This window comes from Melitaea cinxia, chromosome 18 (assembly GCF_905220565.1).
Source record: "Melitaea cinxia chromosome 18, ilMelCinx1.1, whole genome shotgun sequence".
NCBI lineage: Eukaryota > Metazoa > Arthropoda > Insecta > Lepidoptera > Nymphalidae > Melitaea > Melitaea cinxia.
In genome coordinates this window covers 4,300,557-4,314,755 of record NC_059411.1, presented here as the reverse complement: position 1 = coordinate 4,314,755, position 14,199 = coordinate 4,300,557, and the positions used below count along the sequence as shown (strand labels likewise).

At 35.0% G+C, this 14,199-nt stretch overlaps 1 protein-coding gene across 1 annotated transcript in view; it reads left to right on the top strand.

The window, feature by feature from the left end:
- Window positions 1-750: 750 nt before the first annotated feature.
- LOC123662219 (myosin-I heavy chain) overlaps window positions 751-14,199 on the top strand; it is a 32,651-nt gene continuing 19,202 nt past the window's right edge. The window contains exons 1-14 of the mRNA XM_045597094.1: window positions 751-870; window positions 2,025-2,087; window positions 3,777-3,866; window positions 5,704-5,863; window positions 6,601-6,791; window positions 7,195-7,416; window positions 7,715-7,879; window positions 8,543-8,785; window positions 9,200-9,325; window positions 9,749-10,009; window positions 10,800-10,933; window positions 11,357-11,563; window positions 12,359-12,500; window positions 13,659-13,891. Coding sequence (XP_045453050.1) covers window positions 751-870; window positions 2,025-2,087; window positions 3,777-3,866; window positions 5,704-5,863; window positions 6,601-6,791; window positions 7,195-7,416; window positions 7,715-7,879; window positions 8,543-8,785; window positions 9,200-9,325; window positions 9,749-10,009; window positions 10,800-10,933; window positions 11,357-11,563; window positions 12,359-12,500; window positions 13,659-13,891 — 2,357 coding nt within the window. The remainder of the gene's footprint in view (window positions 871-2,024; window positions 2,088-3,776; window positions 3,867-5,703; window positions 5,864-6,600; window positions 6,792-7,194; window positions 7,417-7,714; window positions 7,880-8,542; window positions 8,786-9,199; window positions 9,326-9,748; window positions 10,010-10,799; window positions 10,934-11,356; window positions 11,564-12,358; window positions 12,501-13,658; window positions 13,892-14,199) is intronic.

The following is a 14,199-nucleotide window of genomic DNA, read 5'->3' as shown; positions in this document are numbered from 1 at the left end:
AAGATGTGTTAGCAATTGGATACTTAAACCGCTCTCTCTACAACATTGATAATGATGGTGATGACAAAATGATCGATAAAACATTGACGGTTTGCAGGTTCGATTACCGCTCGGGATAAAATTTTGTATTTGCACAAATATTTGTTACCGGTTTGGATGTATGTCTTTGTAGGTCTCCCCATCGTGCCTCAAAGAGCACGTAAAGCCGTAGGTCCCGGTCGTTATCATAAATACCTGATAGCGACCGTTAGTCATAGTAGGGAACATATCCGCCAACCCGTAGTGGATTCGTATCGTATCGTTATGTTCTGTAACTAATTACAATCACTGCTGTACAAGCATCTTTTATTCTACTTCTTTTGCTCTATTATTTTCCAAACAAACGTCTTTTCTGAACTGAACTTTTAATAACATACATAAACAACTAATAACATTCAAGTATGTAGTATGTTTTAATCTACTTCTTTTCGCGGCCGGTGTCTACAGTACCCGGCCCCTCTCACCGGTGACGCTGTAAAGGCCAGTAGTATAATCATTTCGAAAAAAAAAAACTACTTTTACTACTTACTACTTTTATTTCATTCTTTTTGAAAGAATTAATGTCCTTTTTAAAATCAAGACAAAATAAAGTAAATAATATTCTAAGCGACTAATAATAATATTTAATAACGTCGTATCTTTCCGCTGTCAAAAGAGTTGCGTGATTAAGAGGGAGTTTATTCAAGCTTATCATTCTTTTTTTCAGACAAAATGGAGGAGCGGGACAAGGACGAGGGGCCCGGAGTGCCGGACATGACGATGATGCCACAGATCACCGAGCAGGCCATCAACGACAACCTTAAACGCAGATACATACACGACCTCATATATGTATCCTTTTGTCCAAAAGCTTTAAAAGTCCTAGCTTAAAAAAGTACCATTTGTTAAGCTTACGTGATTTTGGTCTGTCACTGTTTATATACTCGACGAATCATTTATAGTTCTTAGGTCTGACAAGTAAGTAATATAAATCTTTATTCCAAAATAAGTCTTTATATAGATATTTTAATTTGCTAGCAATTTTAAAGCTGTAATTTAGTGACTAGTTTTTCTCGTTTGCTTTTATATCTTACAAAACATATATAACCTTCAAACAATGATATAAAAATTAGGAGGCTAGGATTAATTACTAATATATAGCAATCTTTAAGATATATGCTTTATTGTATATTAAACCTCTTTCTAATGCAATGAAAAATAATGAAGTTCGGATATAAGTACCTATGTATGTTTAATATTGTTCTTGGCTTTATAGGTATTTATAGTATTTCCTATGGCAAATAAATCTTTTTTTTTTCATAATTTTAAGTACAATCGAGGCGTATAAATTGTAATTTCTTTGTGTTCCGTAACAATTAATCACACAACAATTAACAATTTAATGACTTATCTGTCGCGACTTTCAATTGACAGAGCTACGTAATAGTTTCCGGATTCAATTACATAATTAGCTTTGTACTTGTAGTTGACATTTTTATAGCTAATTACATTTTAAAAGTAACGATTAACATTATTTTTCACTAACTAAAAATGAAATTTAATATCAACACTCGTTTGAAGAATATTTTTTCAGTCTCTTGTGGAAATAAAATTCTAGTTACAATCGAATACGACTGAAATTAACTTTAAAATCATTTTAAAATCTTTTCAGTTTTTAAAGGGTTGAATTAAATTTGATTGAGGTAGAGCACAGTACGAAATATTTTGCTAATAGTTAGGAGCAGCCTGACTGGGGGATTGGAGTACCTCAACCTGACGGAAGATCACATCTAAATAACACTGCTCTCGAGTCTCAAGTAGTGTTGTGTTCCTTGTGGTGTGTAAAGGTAGCCAAAGCTCCTGGATTCTGAAAGCTGGACCTAAGGCATACCAAGGCGAACGCTTGTTCTACACATTAAGTTACAATTGTTTACTACAAATAATAGTTTAATACCAATAGTGCAAAATACTATTTGTAACTATACATTTTCCTATACAATAAACAGACATACACAGGTTCAATTCTAGTCGCAGTGAATCCATACAAAGAATTAGGATGTTACAACATAGTAAGTATTAAGCAATTAAACTGTAATATTTATTATTAAACACCGATTTGTTTCGACCTTAGCGAACTTTTTACCAGAAATCAATTTATATAAATAAAATTAAACCGTCGAAATGTGTGTAGCTAAGCGCATAACTTTCGAATGGTTGCATCAAATCGAATAACTCTTTTTTAAAGTTATATTTCTTTTGACGCGTTAGGGAAAAATGATGAGAGTGAATTTTTATGATGCGCGCGCAAGTCAATGAAGAAAAAGTTAGTAACCTGAAGCTATAGCCAATTAAGTATAACTTCTTACGTGCGTACATAAGTACACACACACTTTTTTGTTGTGTACATTAATGTCGGGATAAAGTTTGTATTAAAAAAAAATATAAGAAATCGGTATCTTTACGGAAAAAAAAATTAAATGAGAGATTTTATAATGTAAAGCAATTATAATAAAATTAAATGCCATTTTGTTCTTTTACCAAATTACTATTAAAATTATTACAAGTTACATTTAATCATGGTTGACAGTCAAAAGTAAAAATATTCATATCTTCTACAATTCCCATAAAACTTGGAACCCTTTCATTGACGAACTAACATTGTTCTACATATATTTTGGAGGGAAACCGTTTATCTTTGATAAAGAAATAGAACGCCTTGTATTGTTTATTACTAATTATTCCAAGCAAGAAGATAAGATGACTAATGAGACTCTTTGTACAAACTTTTATTATTAACTTAATGAGAATGTGTGATTTTTTTTTCTAAAAATATGCCTATTAATTTGTTTTGTTTCTTTTATTTCTTTCTATTGGAAGACAATAACGTAACAGATGAAAAACATATGTTCTTTAAATTAAAATAACGGTTGATAAATATAGAACAAATATATTTTCGAAGTGTTTAAAGAACATTAATTTCCATAAGGTAGCTTCATACAGTAATATTATGCTTACTACCCCTCTATGTAAAGGGGATGCGGCATCCCTCCACTTGAAAACAGTGTGGGTGTAAACGTGGAAGAGCAAAGGGCAAACCTAAAGACAAATAAAAGTTATTTACGTCAACTGACGACAATTACACTTTTAATTAAAAAACTTTGGGGTCGCAGAGCTGCCTATGAGGTTACAGACTATAGAATATCCAGAAATGGTAACAAAATTTTAATTTTACGGATCGCTGACACAAAATGGCATTTCTTTTTATTGTTCATTATTACTTAGTCTTAGAATTATAATCATTTGTGTTTTAGTTTATAATAGCAATTGCCACATTATATTGTACGATTAAAAGCAATAATGCAATTACTAATAAATTATTATTTAATATAAGTGAGGATAAAAGGAGAAAAAGATATAGTTGGATGACATAATAGCGCAGTTATAGCAGTGACCCTGCTGTCCGCTCCAGGTTCGTGGATTCGATTACAACCTACAGTCTGAGTGTAATATTTATATATGTAAATGTTTATTTCATACGTACATAAACCGGCTGCTTTCTAAAATATAGGCATTAAGTGGCTTGCCTTAGATTGACCGTATGTTTGTCTTCTTCTTCTTCAGGTTAAAATGGCTTTCAATAGCGTATGTTTGTCAAACATATTAAAAAATTAAGTGATTAAAATTATGTTTTCATTTCAGTATGGTTACGTCACTCAAAACAATGTAAATGTTGTACAAAACGCTCTGTTAAATTTCAGGAGGATATGCAAAATTATCGCAGCAAAGCCTTTGGGAGCTTGCCGCCTCATGTTTTCGCATTAGCTGAATCGGCGTACAGCTCCCTACAGGTAGATTATTATGCTACATTTCATGTCTAATAATATTTTTGTACTTCATAGATATCATTAACCGAATTAAAAGGGAGATAGTTCTCGCTATACTTATATCTTCTTAAAGTATCTGTCTGGTGTCTTCGCAAATGATGAACAACCTGATCGTACGCCATCAGAACCAGAAAATGAACGGTAAAAAATACTATTTAAAAATTGATTAAAAAGTTTTTCATAAATATCCCTATTTATTATAAATTTCCATCACCCTCACTCAAGGGAATCGCACTGATATAGGGGGGTGTGTATAATCGTTCAGTAGAAACATTCTTATGCTCAGTTAAAATACAGATAGACAGACAACAGAAAAAGATAATTGTGTTTGCTTGTAAACGAGAAAAAAAACGACTTCAATTACATCGACCATTAAGTACAACTTACTGGACGAAAAAATAGTCAAGTAAATACGCATAATCAGAGATAAGTCACAAAGTACTTGTCATATCCTGATTAAATGGGCCACCACATGACAAGCACCACCTTTCGATTAAATAAAGATTCATCGTAATCAGTGTGCCCAGTAAAAGTTCTGAGGTAGCACAGATATAAAAAACAGTCGAATTGAAGCTTAAAACCTCCCCCTTTTTTGAAGTCGGTTAAAAAATATAGAAAAAAATATGCTTTATCTTCAATACCAATTTAAGAATACTATTTAATTTCATTTGAAATTTCCGATTAATAGAATTGGATGTGTAGTCATACTATTATTACAGATGTAATAAATATACAGATAAATAGTTAACTATAAAAAAAAATCATTAAAAAAAACTATAAAATATTATACTATTTTCAATATAAATTTCTAATAACATAAGTCAGACTTTCCCATTCTGTTATATGCATATATAACGATTTAAATTTACATTTTATTGTATTATTATTACAAAAATAAAATTTAACGGTATTGCACAGTTAACGCGTATTATAATGTTTCATTAGAATATTTTTAAAATATCTTTAAACGGAAATCGTACAAATGGATATAAAACATGTATCGTTAGAGGTATATCAGTAAAAAAGAATATTTTATTTGCTAAATGCTTGTCTAAGAAAGTGAGAAAAGCTAGCGATTGGGAAAAAAATAACCAAGAAAGATTAGCAAAACTGGGACCTGCAGTCGTTATTATTAAAATTTCATAAAATAAATTAAACTAATAAAATTTTAGATCGCATTTAATAAACAACATATCAATATATGCGTATTACTTGGATTACATAACCTATCTGCACACCTGCAGTGGAGAAGCGTGACCAAATAAATTAAATAACTAACTAAATAAATAGTTATACTAAATATAACTGATGTAATATGTGTTAATGTTATGTACTAACGGTTGAAGAAATAAAGATTTATTATTATTATTATTAAATAAATAAACGCTACACACTCAACGGCCCGCAGTAGGATTTTCTCCTGTTTTTGGATCCGGAAACACGCAATACATAAGTACAAACGCCTAGATCACGACAAACATCTATATAGAAAATACAATATCTGTCGTAAGCGGGAATCGAACATCCGACAGCCAGAGCTGTGACCGCTGCGCCAACACGTTGTCAGAAATTCCAAATAAATCTTTTTTCATCTGTTTAACGTTAGAACCATATAACTTATAAATATCAAAAAGCATATCGTATCAGTTATTTCAAAATCCTGAGTTTCAAAAAGATTAATTTTATCATTCATTTCATTATTGTATCACAAAACGTTTCATAGGTTGTTTTGGTTATTTCACTATATTAAAATAACTTTTAGGACATTACTATAGTAATTCAATTTGTATTATTTTATTAGAATGGCGAAAAGAACCAGTCAGTTGTGATATCTGGTGAAAGCGGAGCTGGTAAAACAGAAACGACGAAGTTAATTCTTCAGTACTTATGCGCTGCCGGGGGGCAAGCGTCCTGGGCGGAACAGCAGATTCTTGAGGCGAACACCGTATTAGAAGCTTTTGGTAAGAAATATTTAAATAATTATATTTAAATTATAAAAATATACTCCTTAATGTAATAATAACAAAAGACCACAAAAAAATCTCTGTACCTTTCACCAAACCCATCTAAGATTATGTATTTCAGTGCGCTGAATCCGGCAGGACGTGAAGGGAATATTTATTATATTTAAATTATAAAAATATATTCCATAGTGTAATAATAACACAGGCCACAAAAAAGTGCTCTGTAATTTTGACCAGACCCATCTAAGATTATGTATTTCAGTGCGCTAAACCCGAATCAGGAAACCGTTTTTACATTCACGTCCTGCCTCTGCATCACTGCCCTCCGTCCTAAGTAAATTACAAAATACTGCCAAAATGGCTAAAATCGCAAAAAAAAAAATGCATTTATGCGGTTTATTAGGTTTTTTACATGCTCGACGTTTCCTTCCGACAGTCCTCCCGTGACCATGGTTGCTGTAAAGTATCCGAAACGTCGCGCATGTCAAAAACCTAATAAACCGCAATAAAATCCGAAAAAGTTTTTTCATTATAATGAGTGAAATACGCGTAAATATTAAAAAACACATTTATGCGGAAAATACATAACAAACATACTTGTGCTAGTTCAAAAAAAAAATGTGCATAAATGCATTTTCTTTTTATATATTTTTATAATTCGTAGATACATATCTTACAAAGCGATATAAAAATACATAAATAGTACCTCGACCTCAAAGAAATAATTCTTACAGGTAACGCGAAAACTGTTCGTAATGATAATTCGTCACGTTTCGGCAAATTCGTGGAAGTAAGATTGGATCACCGGGGGGGAATAAAAGGTGCTGTGCTACGAGATTTCCTCTTGGAGCGTGCTAGAATAACTGGACCGGCGCCCAGGGAGACCAACTATCATGTCTTTTACCAGCTGGTTGAAGGAGCTAAGGTGAGGCTTTGGAATGTGGGTAGTTCCTAGTAATTGTAGGTTATTATTAACCTTCAATATACACAAACATTATCTACATATAATCTACGTTTAAAAAAATAAAAATTATGTTTTATTATTTTACTATTGTATCGACGTAAATAACTTTGTCAATATAAAATTATTATTTTTTACAAACCCGTTTAATATGTTACTTTGTACCTAAATTACATGCCATTAATTTAGAAGATATAGATATTTTAATTTTCTTTAATACATTAGTAAAAAACTTTTTTCTTATATCTTGTACAAATAACTTTTTAACTGCCCTAAATTTTTAAATATAACAAAAGTGTTAAAATTGTTCTGTTTAAGAATATTCAAGATAAATCTTAACTTTCAAATCAATACATTCTTGTTGTAGCATAATGCAGAACTACGAAGTACGTTGCGTCTACGTGACGGCGTTCAGTTTAAATATCTTCGGCCCGAAGACGATGAAGCTGGGAAGGGCAGAGGAGGGGAACAGGGCAAGCTAGAGGCGTTGCAATTAGCTTTAACTGTGCTGCAAGTACCGCTGCATATGTGTGAAGGACTGTTTAAAGTACTGGCTGCTGTTTTATGGCTGGGAAATATACGATTTCAGGTAAAACTTTGATATGAACGTGACTTGACTAAGGAAAAAAATATCTATTTAACTTTTTTGCACATGCAAGTAAGAAATATTAGTATATCATATAGAAAACACTTTAAGTTTTTATTGTTCCTTATTTCATTTTATTGTCAATTTATTTACTATCTGGAAATCAGGGTAATCTACAACCATATTTTTTTCTGTATTTCAATATATAACATACTAATTTATATCAACTAAAATTGCTTATACACAAAAAACAAACACTTATAAAAAAAATCAAAAACTGAAGACATTACATGTTCATTAGGATGTAGACGGCGAACGAACTACCCTAGCACCAGAAGACGCAGAAGCAGTGGATGCAGTCGCAAATCTCTTAGGCTTAGCGCCCCCGACGGCACAACGTGTTTTGTTAGAGAGACAGATCAACGTGCGAGGAAATGTCACCGACATACCGTTACGCTTACACGAAGTAAGTATTTATTTGAATTGATTCTTTGAGACGGATAATAATGTAAACTAGTTTAATTAAGCCCTTTATACTACACTGTGCTGTGTGGCTACGTCACCAAAGAATATAGCCACCCCCTCTCTTCCGGTGGGTGTCGTAAGAGGTGACTAAGTGATAACAAGGTTTCACTACTTGGAACTTAAGAAGCCGACCGATGGCGGGATAACCATCTAACCGCTGGCTTTGAAAGACACAGGCTGAAGACGAGCAGCAGCGTCTTAGGTGCGACAAAGCCAGCCCAGCGTGGTGACTATGGGCAACACACATGAGTTCACGCATTTTTGGTGTGAACTTGTGGAGGCCTATGTCCAGCAGTGGACTGCAATAGGCTGAAATGATGATACTACACAAACAGATATATTTATGTTACATAAACATAGCTCTTGAGTTTTACATGAGCAATATGATTTAAAATGTTCTTTACTGTTAAACCCATATATAATATTCATTTGTGTACTTTTACTTAAATAATGTTACGAAATATATACTAGCATCAAAAATATTTTGCTGTTTTTAAGTTCGAAAACTGGGTCAAATTTTATACCGAAATTAAATATAATAGAAGACATACAAAGCTAAAACTTAAATTATATGCCTCTTGTCAATTTGAATTATTCTCCCCAGGCACGTGAAAATCGTCACGCAATGGCACGCGCTTTATACGCCCGTACGTTCGCTTGGCTTGTCCGCCACGTCAACAGTTGTTCTGCTCCTGGGAGGGAAGCTAGGCGGGCTCTTGGCGTTCTCGATATATTCGGATTTGAAAACTTTGCTTCGAATTCATTGGAACAACTGTGTATCAACTACGCTAATGAGAAGCTTCATATGTTCTTCAATAATTACGTTTTCGCGCTTGAACAGGAGATCGTGAGTACTAACTGATGTTTTTATTTTATTTTTTTATACTGCATAAATATTCACGTTTACATCCAAGATCAATACAACCGCGTTGCCAATCTTAACGGGCTGTCAACACAATCCCTACTAATATTATAAATGTGAATGTAAGTTTGTTTGTTACGCTATCACGCGAAAACTACTTATCCGATCATCATGAAACTGTACACATATTCTTTGAGGTAGTAAAAGTAACATAGGATACTTTTTATTTCAAAAAAAATAATGCAACCGAAATCGTGGGTAAAAACTAGTATTTTAATAATAATAGAATGGTTGATAATTAAACTAGCGTTTGCCGTTATTGAAATCAAAATTCTATAAATAATGTATTTTATAAATAAAATTCGTGTTAAATTAGTCAATATATTCTTTTTGTTACAGTATCGCCAAGAAGGAATTAAATATAACCAAATACAGTTCACTGACAACGCTGCTTGTCTGGAACTGTTGGAAAAGCCTCCGAGAAGTCTACTCAAGTTACTTAGCGAACAGTGTCACATGCCAAAGGTAAACTGTCTAAACCACGTATTCATTCATTAAGAAAAAATTGTACCAATTATGCACATTAGTCTAAATTACCAAAAAATTTTTTTTGGCATTTATCGACTAATGCTTAAGTAGCGATTTTGATCGACTGATTTGATTATCTTTGATCCATAATATAATATATGGCAATTTGAACTATCAGCCGACGCCGGGCAGCAGCGTCTTCGGTGGGACAAAGTCAGTCCTGCGATCACCAACCCGCCTGCCCAGCGTGGTTACTATGGGCAAAACGCATGAGGCCTATGTCCGCCAGTGGACTGTGATAGGCTGGAGTGATGATGATAATGATTATGAACTATCAGTATAACAGTCTAAACAAGTGACTAGTACAAACTGTAGCTTCAATTCATACCTCACATAACCCACCAAAAACAATTTTTCCAGGGATCAGACAGCGCGTACCTAACAAACATTCAGGCTGAGTTCGGCGAACACCAGAGCTTTGTGAAAGGTTCCCGTCGCAAATGGGAAGAAGAGTTCGGTGTCCAACACTACGCCGGCACCGTCTCATACAGCGTGCATGGTTTTGTGGATAAGAATAGAGATACCCAGCAAGATGCGTTCATAGACCATCTCAGTAGATCCGCTAATCCTTTTGTGAGGGAACTTGCGGATTATGTGCAGGATTTAGCACCGCCTGGCCATGTAAGTCCAACTTTTAAGTGTATAATATATGTGTAGTGTAACTGAGGTAGAGCACAGCAGGAAATATCCTGCTCAAAGTCTGGAGCAGGCCGACTGGGGTAGTTAGTACCTTACAAGAAATATCACAGCTAAATAATACTGTTTTCAAACAGTGTTCCTGTTGGTGAGTAAGGTGAACAGAGCTCCTAGGGGGGATTGAGGGTAGGGTCGGCAACGCTCTTGCAATGCTACTACTGGTGTTGCAGGCTTCTATAAGCTACAGTAATCGCTTACCATCAGGTGACCCGCACGCTTGTTTGCCGACCTAGTTGTATATAAGAAAGTCCAGATTGTTCCTGTTTATTTACTTGTGTCCATTACATACACGTACCTGTAGCGAAATATAAAAATTAATGGGCTTATTATAGGTTAAGTATCTGATTTGTGTCTATTCTAGCATATCTTCCGCAATTCAGTATATTATGTGAATTACTTGTGCGAACTACAATTTCGCTGTTTTTTTTTTCATTCAAAACGTTAATCCTTTTATATTATTTTATACATTGTTATAATTTTTGTAATATTAATTATACATTATAGCTTAATAAATTAGCCTAGAGATGTAGCGTCATTTTCTTTAAAATGAACAATTTAATTGAGCCAAGGAACACTAATTTATAGATTACAGGAAGGTTTAAAAAATTTATCCGCGTACGTGATATACATATCATCTCTACCTACACCCTTTCCCCATTCATATCTGGTGGGCCTTAATAACTTCTTGACGTGTATGGAAATTATTTTATCTCAGGATATATCCTTGTCGAGTCCCGGTTCAACGAGCACGACGCAGAGAGGCACGTCCAAAGGCAGACCCACAGTCGTCGACACCTTCCGGGCGCAGTTGCAGTCGCTTGTCGACATGCTTCAAGCTACTGACGTCTGGTACGTTCTTAGTTTTAACGCCTGGAAATATAAACCTTTTTATTATATTTGTAAAACGTTTGTTATTGTTGTGTCTGTCGTTTACTAGCTGACCCATACTCAATTCGTTGGGTGTCTATTTCTTTAGGGACGAAAATATTCGTCCATACTGTTTTTTATTACATGCACGTAAAATGACTAATTTATATTGAACTAATCTGTACTAATACTATAAGGAACTATTGATTTTAATTGAAAACTTTTTGCATTGGATCCATTACCAAGTTTTAGTCCATTTACCAGGAGATGACCATTTAGATGGTTATAAGGGCATATAATATTTTTTTAACGCGAGTGAAAATGGAGGACACAGCTGGTAAAGATTATAAATAGTTTTTCACTTATAAAACACTTCTTACTAAGAAATAATTGGCACCAAATCAGGTACGTCCGCTGCATCAAACCAAATGAGAACAAAGTAGCGGGCAAGTACGACGAGCAACTGGTGCTGGAACAGCTACGCTACCTCGGTATGAACGAGATCGTACGCATCCGGCGCGACGGCTACCCCGTGCACCTGCCCGCGCCACTCTTCCAGGCGCGCTACCGCTGTCTGCTACCCCACCCGAGACCTGTGTATCCGGATATAACGTGAGTTTACGTCATTCTCCTTTATAAATATATGTTTTTTTTCTTAAATATATGTATTGCCTTGGTGCAACGGTCACAGTGCTGAATGCACTGGCGTTTTCGGGTTCGATTCCCGCTCATTGCATACATTTGTATTGGCCATACAGGTGCTTGTGAATTTTGTGTTTCCGGACCCCGACACAGGATTAAATCCTAGTGGGGCGGTTGAGTGTGAGGCGTTTTTAATTTTATATTAAGGATTATTATAGTAACTATTTTAAAGTTCGAACTTTAAAATGATGAATGTTTTATAAGTTTCCTGTGGCAGGACTACTGAAAGAGATTCCATCATGGGATAAGTAGTGCCTTTGTACCAGCATTGTTTATAAGAGCTATTTCCTTTTGCTATCCTAGTGTACATAAATTGTTAAATAAAAAAAAAAATCATAGAATTGGGTACAGAATTTGTGACTGGATTGATTTGTATGTGGATGTCGTCATAATTTTGTCTAAAGAAAAATCGAAATTTTGACAATAGTACTAATATCATCGCAAAAACTAATTTTGGTAAACAATATATTTTATTTTTACGATTCGACGAATTTCGATAGTGTTAATAGTACAAAAAATAAGATAATAATTATTAGAAAAAAAATTCAGATTGAAATTTATGTGTTGTCATTAGCCAACTAGCTATGGTCACTAATATTCAATTAAGTAGTATTTGCAACTCTCTAATCAGTTCATTATTATTTTATGTCCTATTTAGTTAAAATATTTTTGTGTTTTATTTACATATAAAATTATTTGTTTCAGGGCCTTAATGTCCTTAGTGAGCGCACCGACAGACGATTGGCAGATAGGTCACACGAAGATATTCATGAGAAGCTCCGTTCACGGACCACTTGAGGCTAAGAGAACGGCACTGTTGCAATCGTCAGCCCTACTTATACAAAAGGTAAAATTAAAAATTGTTTATTTTATAATAAAAAAAAAAAACGACGATTTAATAAAGAAGGGTGTAGGTTTTTTAGTTTTTGTTCCTTTCTACGGTTCCTATTAGTGATGTGAACTGGTCACGGTTTTGAACACCGATAAATACATATTACTTTTAAAAAAAACGGTTCTTTAGGTTTCATAAGCGATTTTAAAAATGAAGGAGTAACGACTCTAATTTTATATGTGTTACCTGATAACTTTTTACTGGGTGTACCGATTTTGATAACTCTTTTTGTAACCGAATTTTGTTGCTTATCGTATAGTCCCATTTAAATTTGTTCGAGATTCTATTATTATTGTCTCAACTACCTACGTTGTATTACTCCTCGATGTAAATTTAAGTCAGAAATTCCTAAAACTTCCTTCCCTTCCTCGTTCATAGTTGAGAAACTATAGAACCGCTAAAAGTCCATGGATATGTATTGTGAAATATTTGTTCATCTTCTTTTGGATACTTACTGTGATCATTTAAAGGCAAGAAGAATAAGAGATGCAAAATTTTGGTTCCTATGTCTAGTTTAGTTCCAATAGATTTAGTTTCGGTTTCGGCCAATAAATGCGCCGAAATTTTCAGCCCCGCCACAACTCCTGTTTGTGGAAGTGTGAGGTCTCAAAAAGTAAATACCGACAGAATTTTGTTTTTTTTTTTTAAATTCTTTAATTTTTTTTAGGGACTTTTATCTACACAGACATGCCAGCCCCATCATACCCTAATTCTCACTATATCTAAGAAATGAAGAAAGAATCATTGATGATGTAAGATCATATTAACTAACAAATTTGCTGCATCAGACAAAAGTTCTGTTAACACAGAAAAAAAAGTACCCATATCAAATTTATTCATACTAAATCGTTTCATCAATGATTCCCTCTCCGTTTCCTATTTATAACATTCACTTAATACGTGGTGTACATCGTCTACACACACAGAACAGTACACACAGTAGTACAGAATATTGTAACACAAAGTCTACGATATCAAAATGAAAGTCGTTTTGAGTATGAATGTGCAAATAAATACTTAAAATATAGTAGACTTCAGTTCAAAACAGTTTCGGTTTCGATTTCGGCCTCGGGCAAAAAACCAACTTATGAATGATATTTCCCTGCGCGCCAGTGGTACAAGGGCGCGGTGCAGCGGCGCCAGTTCGCGGCGCGGCGGCGCGCGGCCGTGCGCCTGCAGGCGGCGTGGCGCGGCTGGTGCGAGCGCGCCGCCTTCCTGCGCATGCGCCGCGCCGCGCTCACGCTGCAGAGGCACCTGCGCGGCGCCTTCGCGCGGGAGGTGGCCGCCGCGCTGCGCGAGATGCGCCGCGTCAACCGCGAGATCCGGCTGCGGGAGGAGCGGAACAGGTTTTTTTTTTATACCACTAGGTCGACAAACAAGCGTACGGCTCGCCTGATGGTAAGCGATTGCCGTAGCTTATAGACGCCTGCAACACCAGAAGCATCACAAGCGCGTCGCCGACCCAATCCCCAATACCCCCCAGGAGCTCTGGTCACCTTACTCGCCAACAGGAACACAATACTGCTTGAAAACAGTATTATTTAGCTGTGGTCTTCTGTAAGGTCGAGGTACTATCCCAGTCGGGCTGCTCCATATTTTGAGCAGAAAATTCCTACTGTGCCCTACCGTGTGTGTGGGCCGCGGGCTTCCCGTT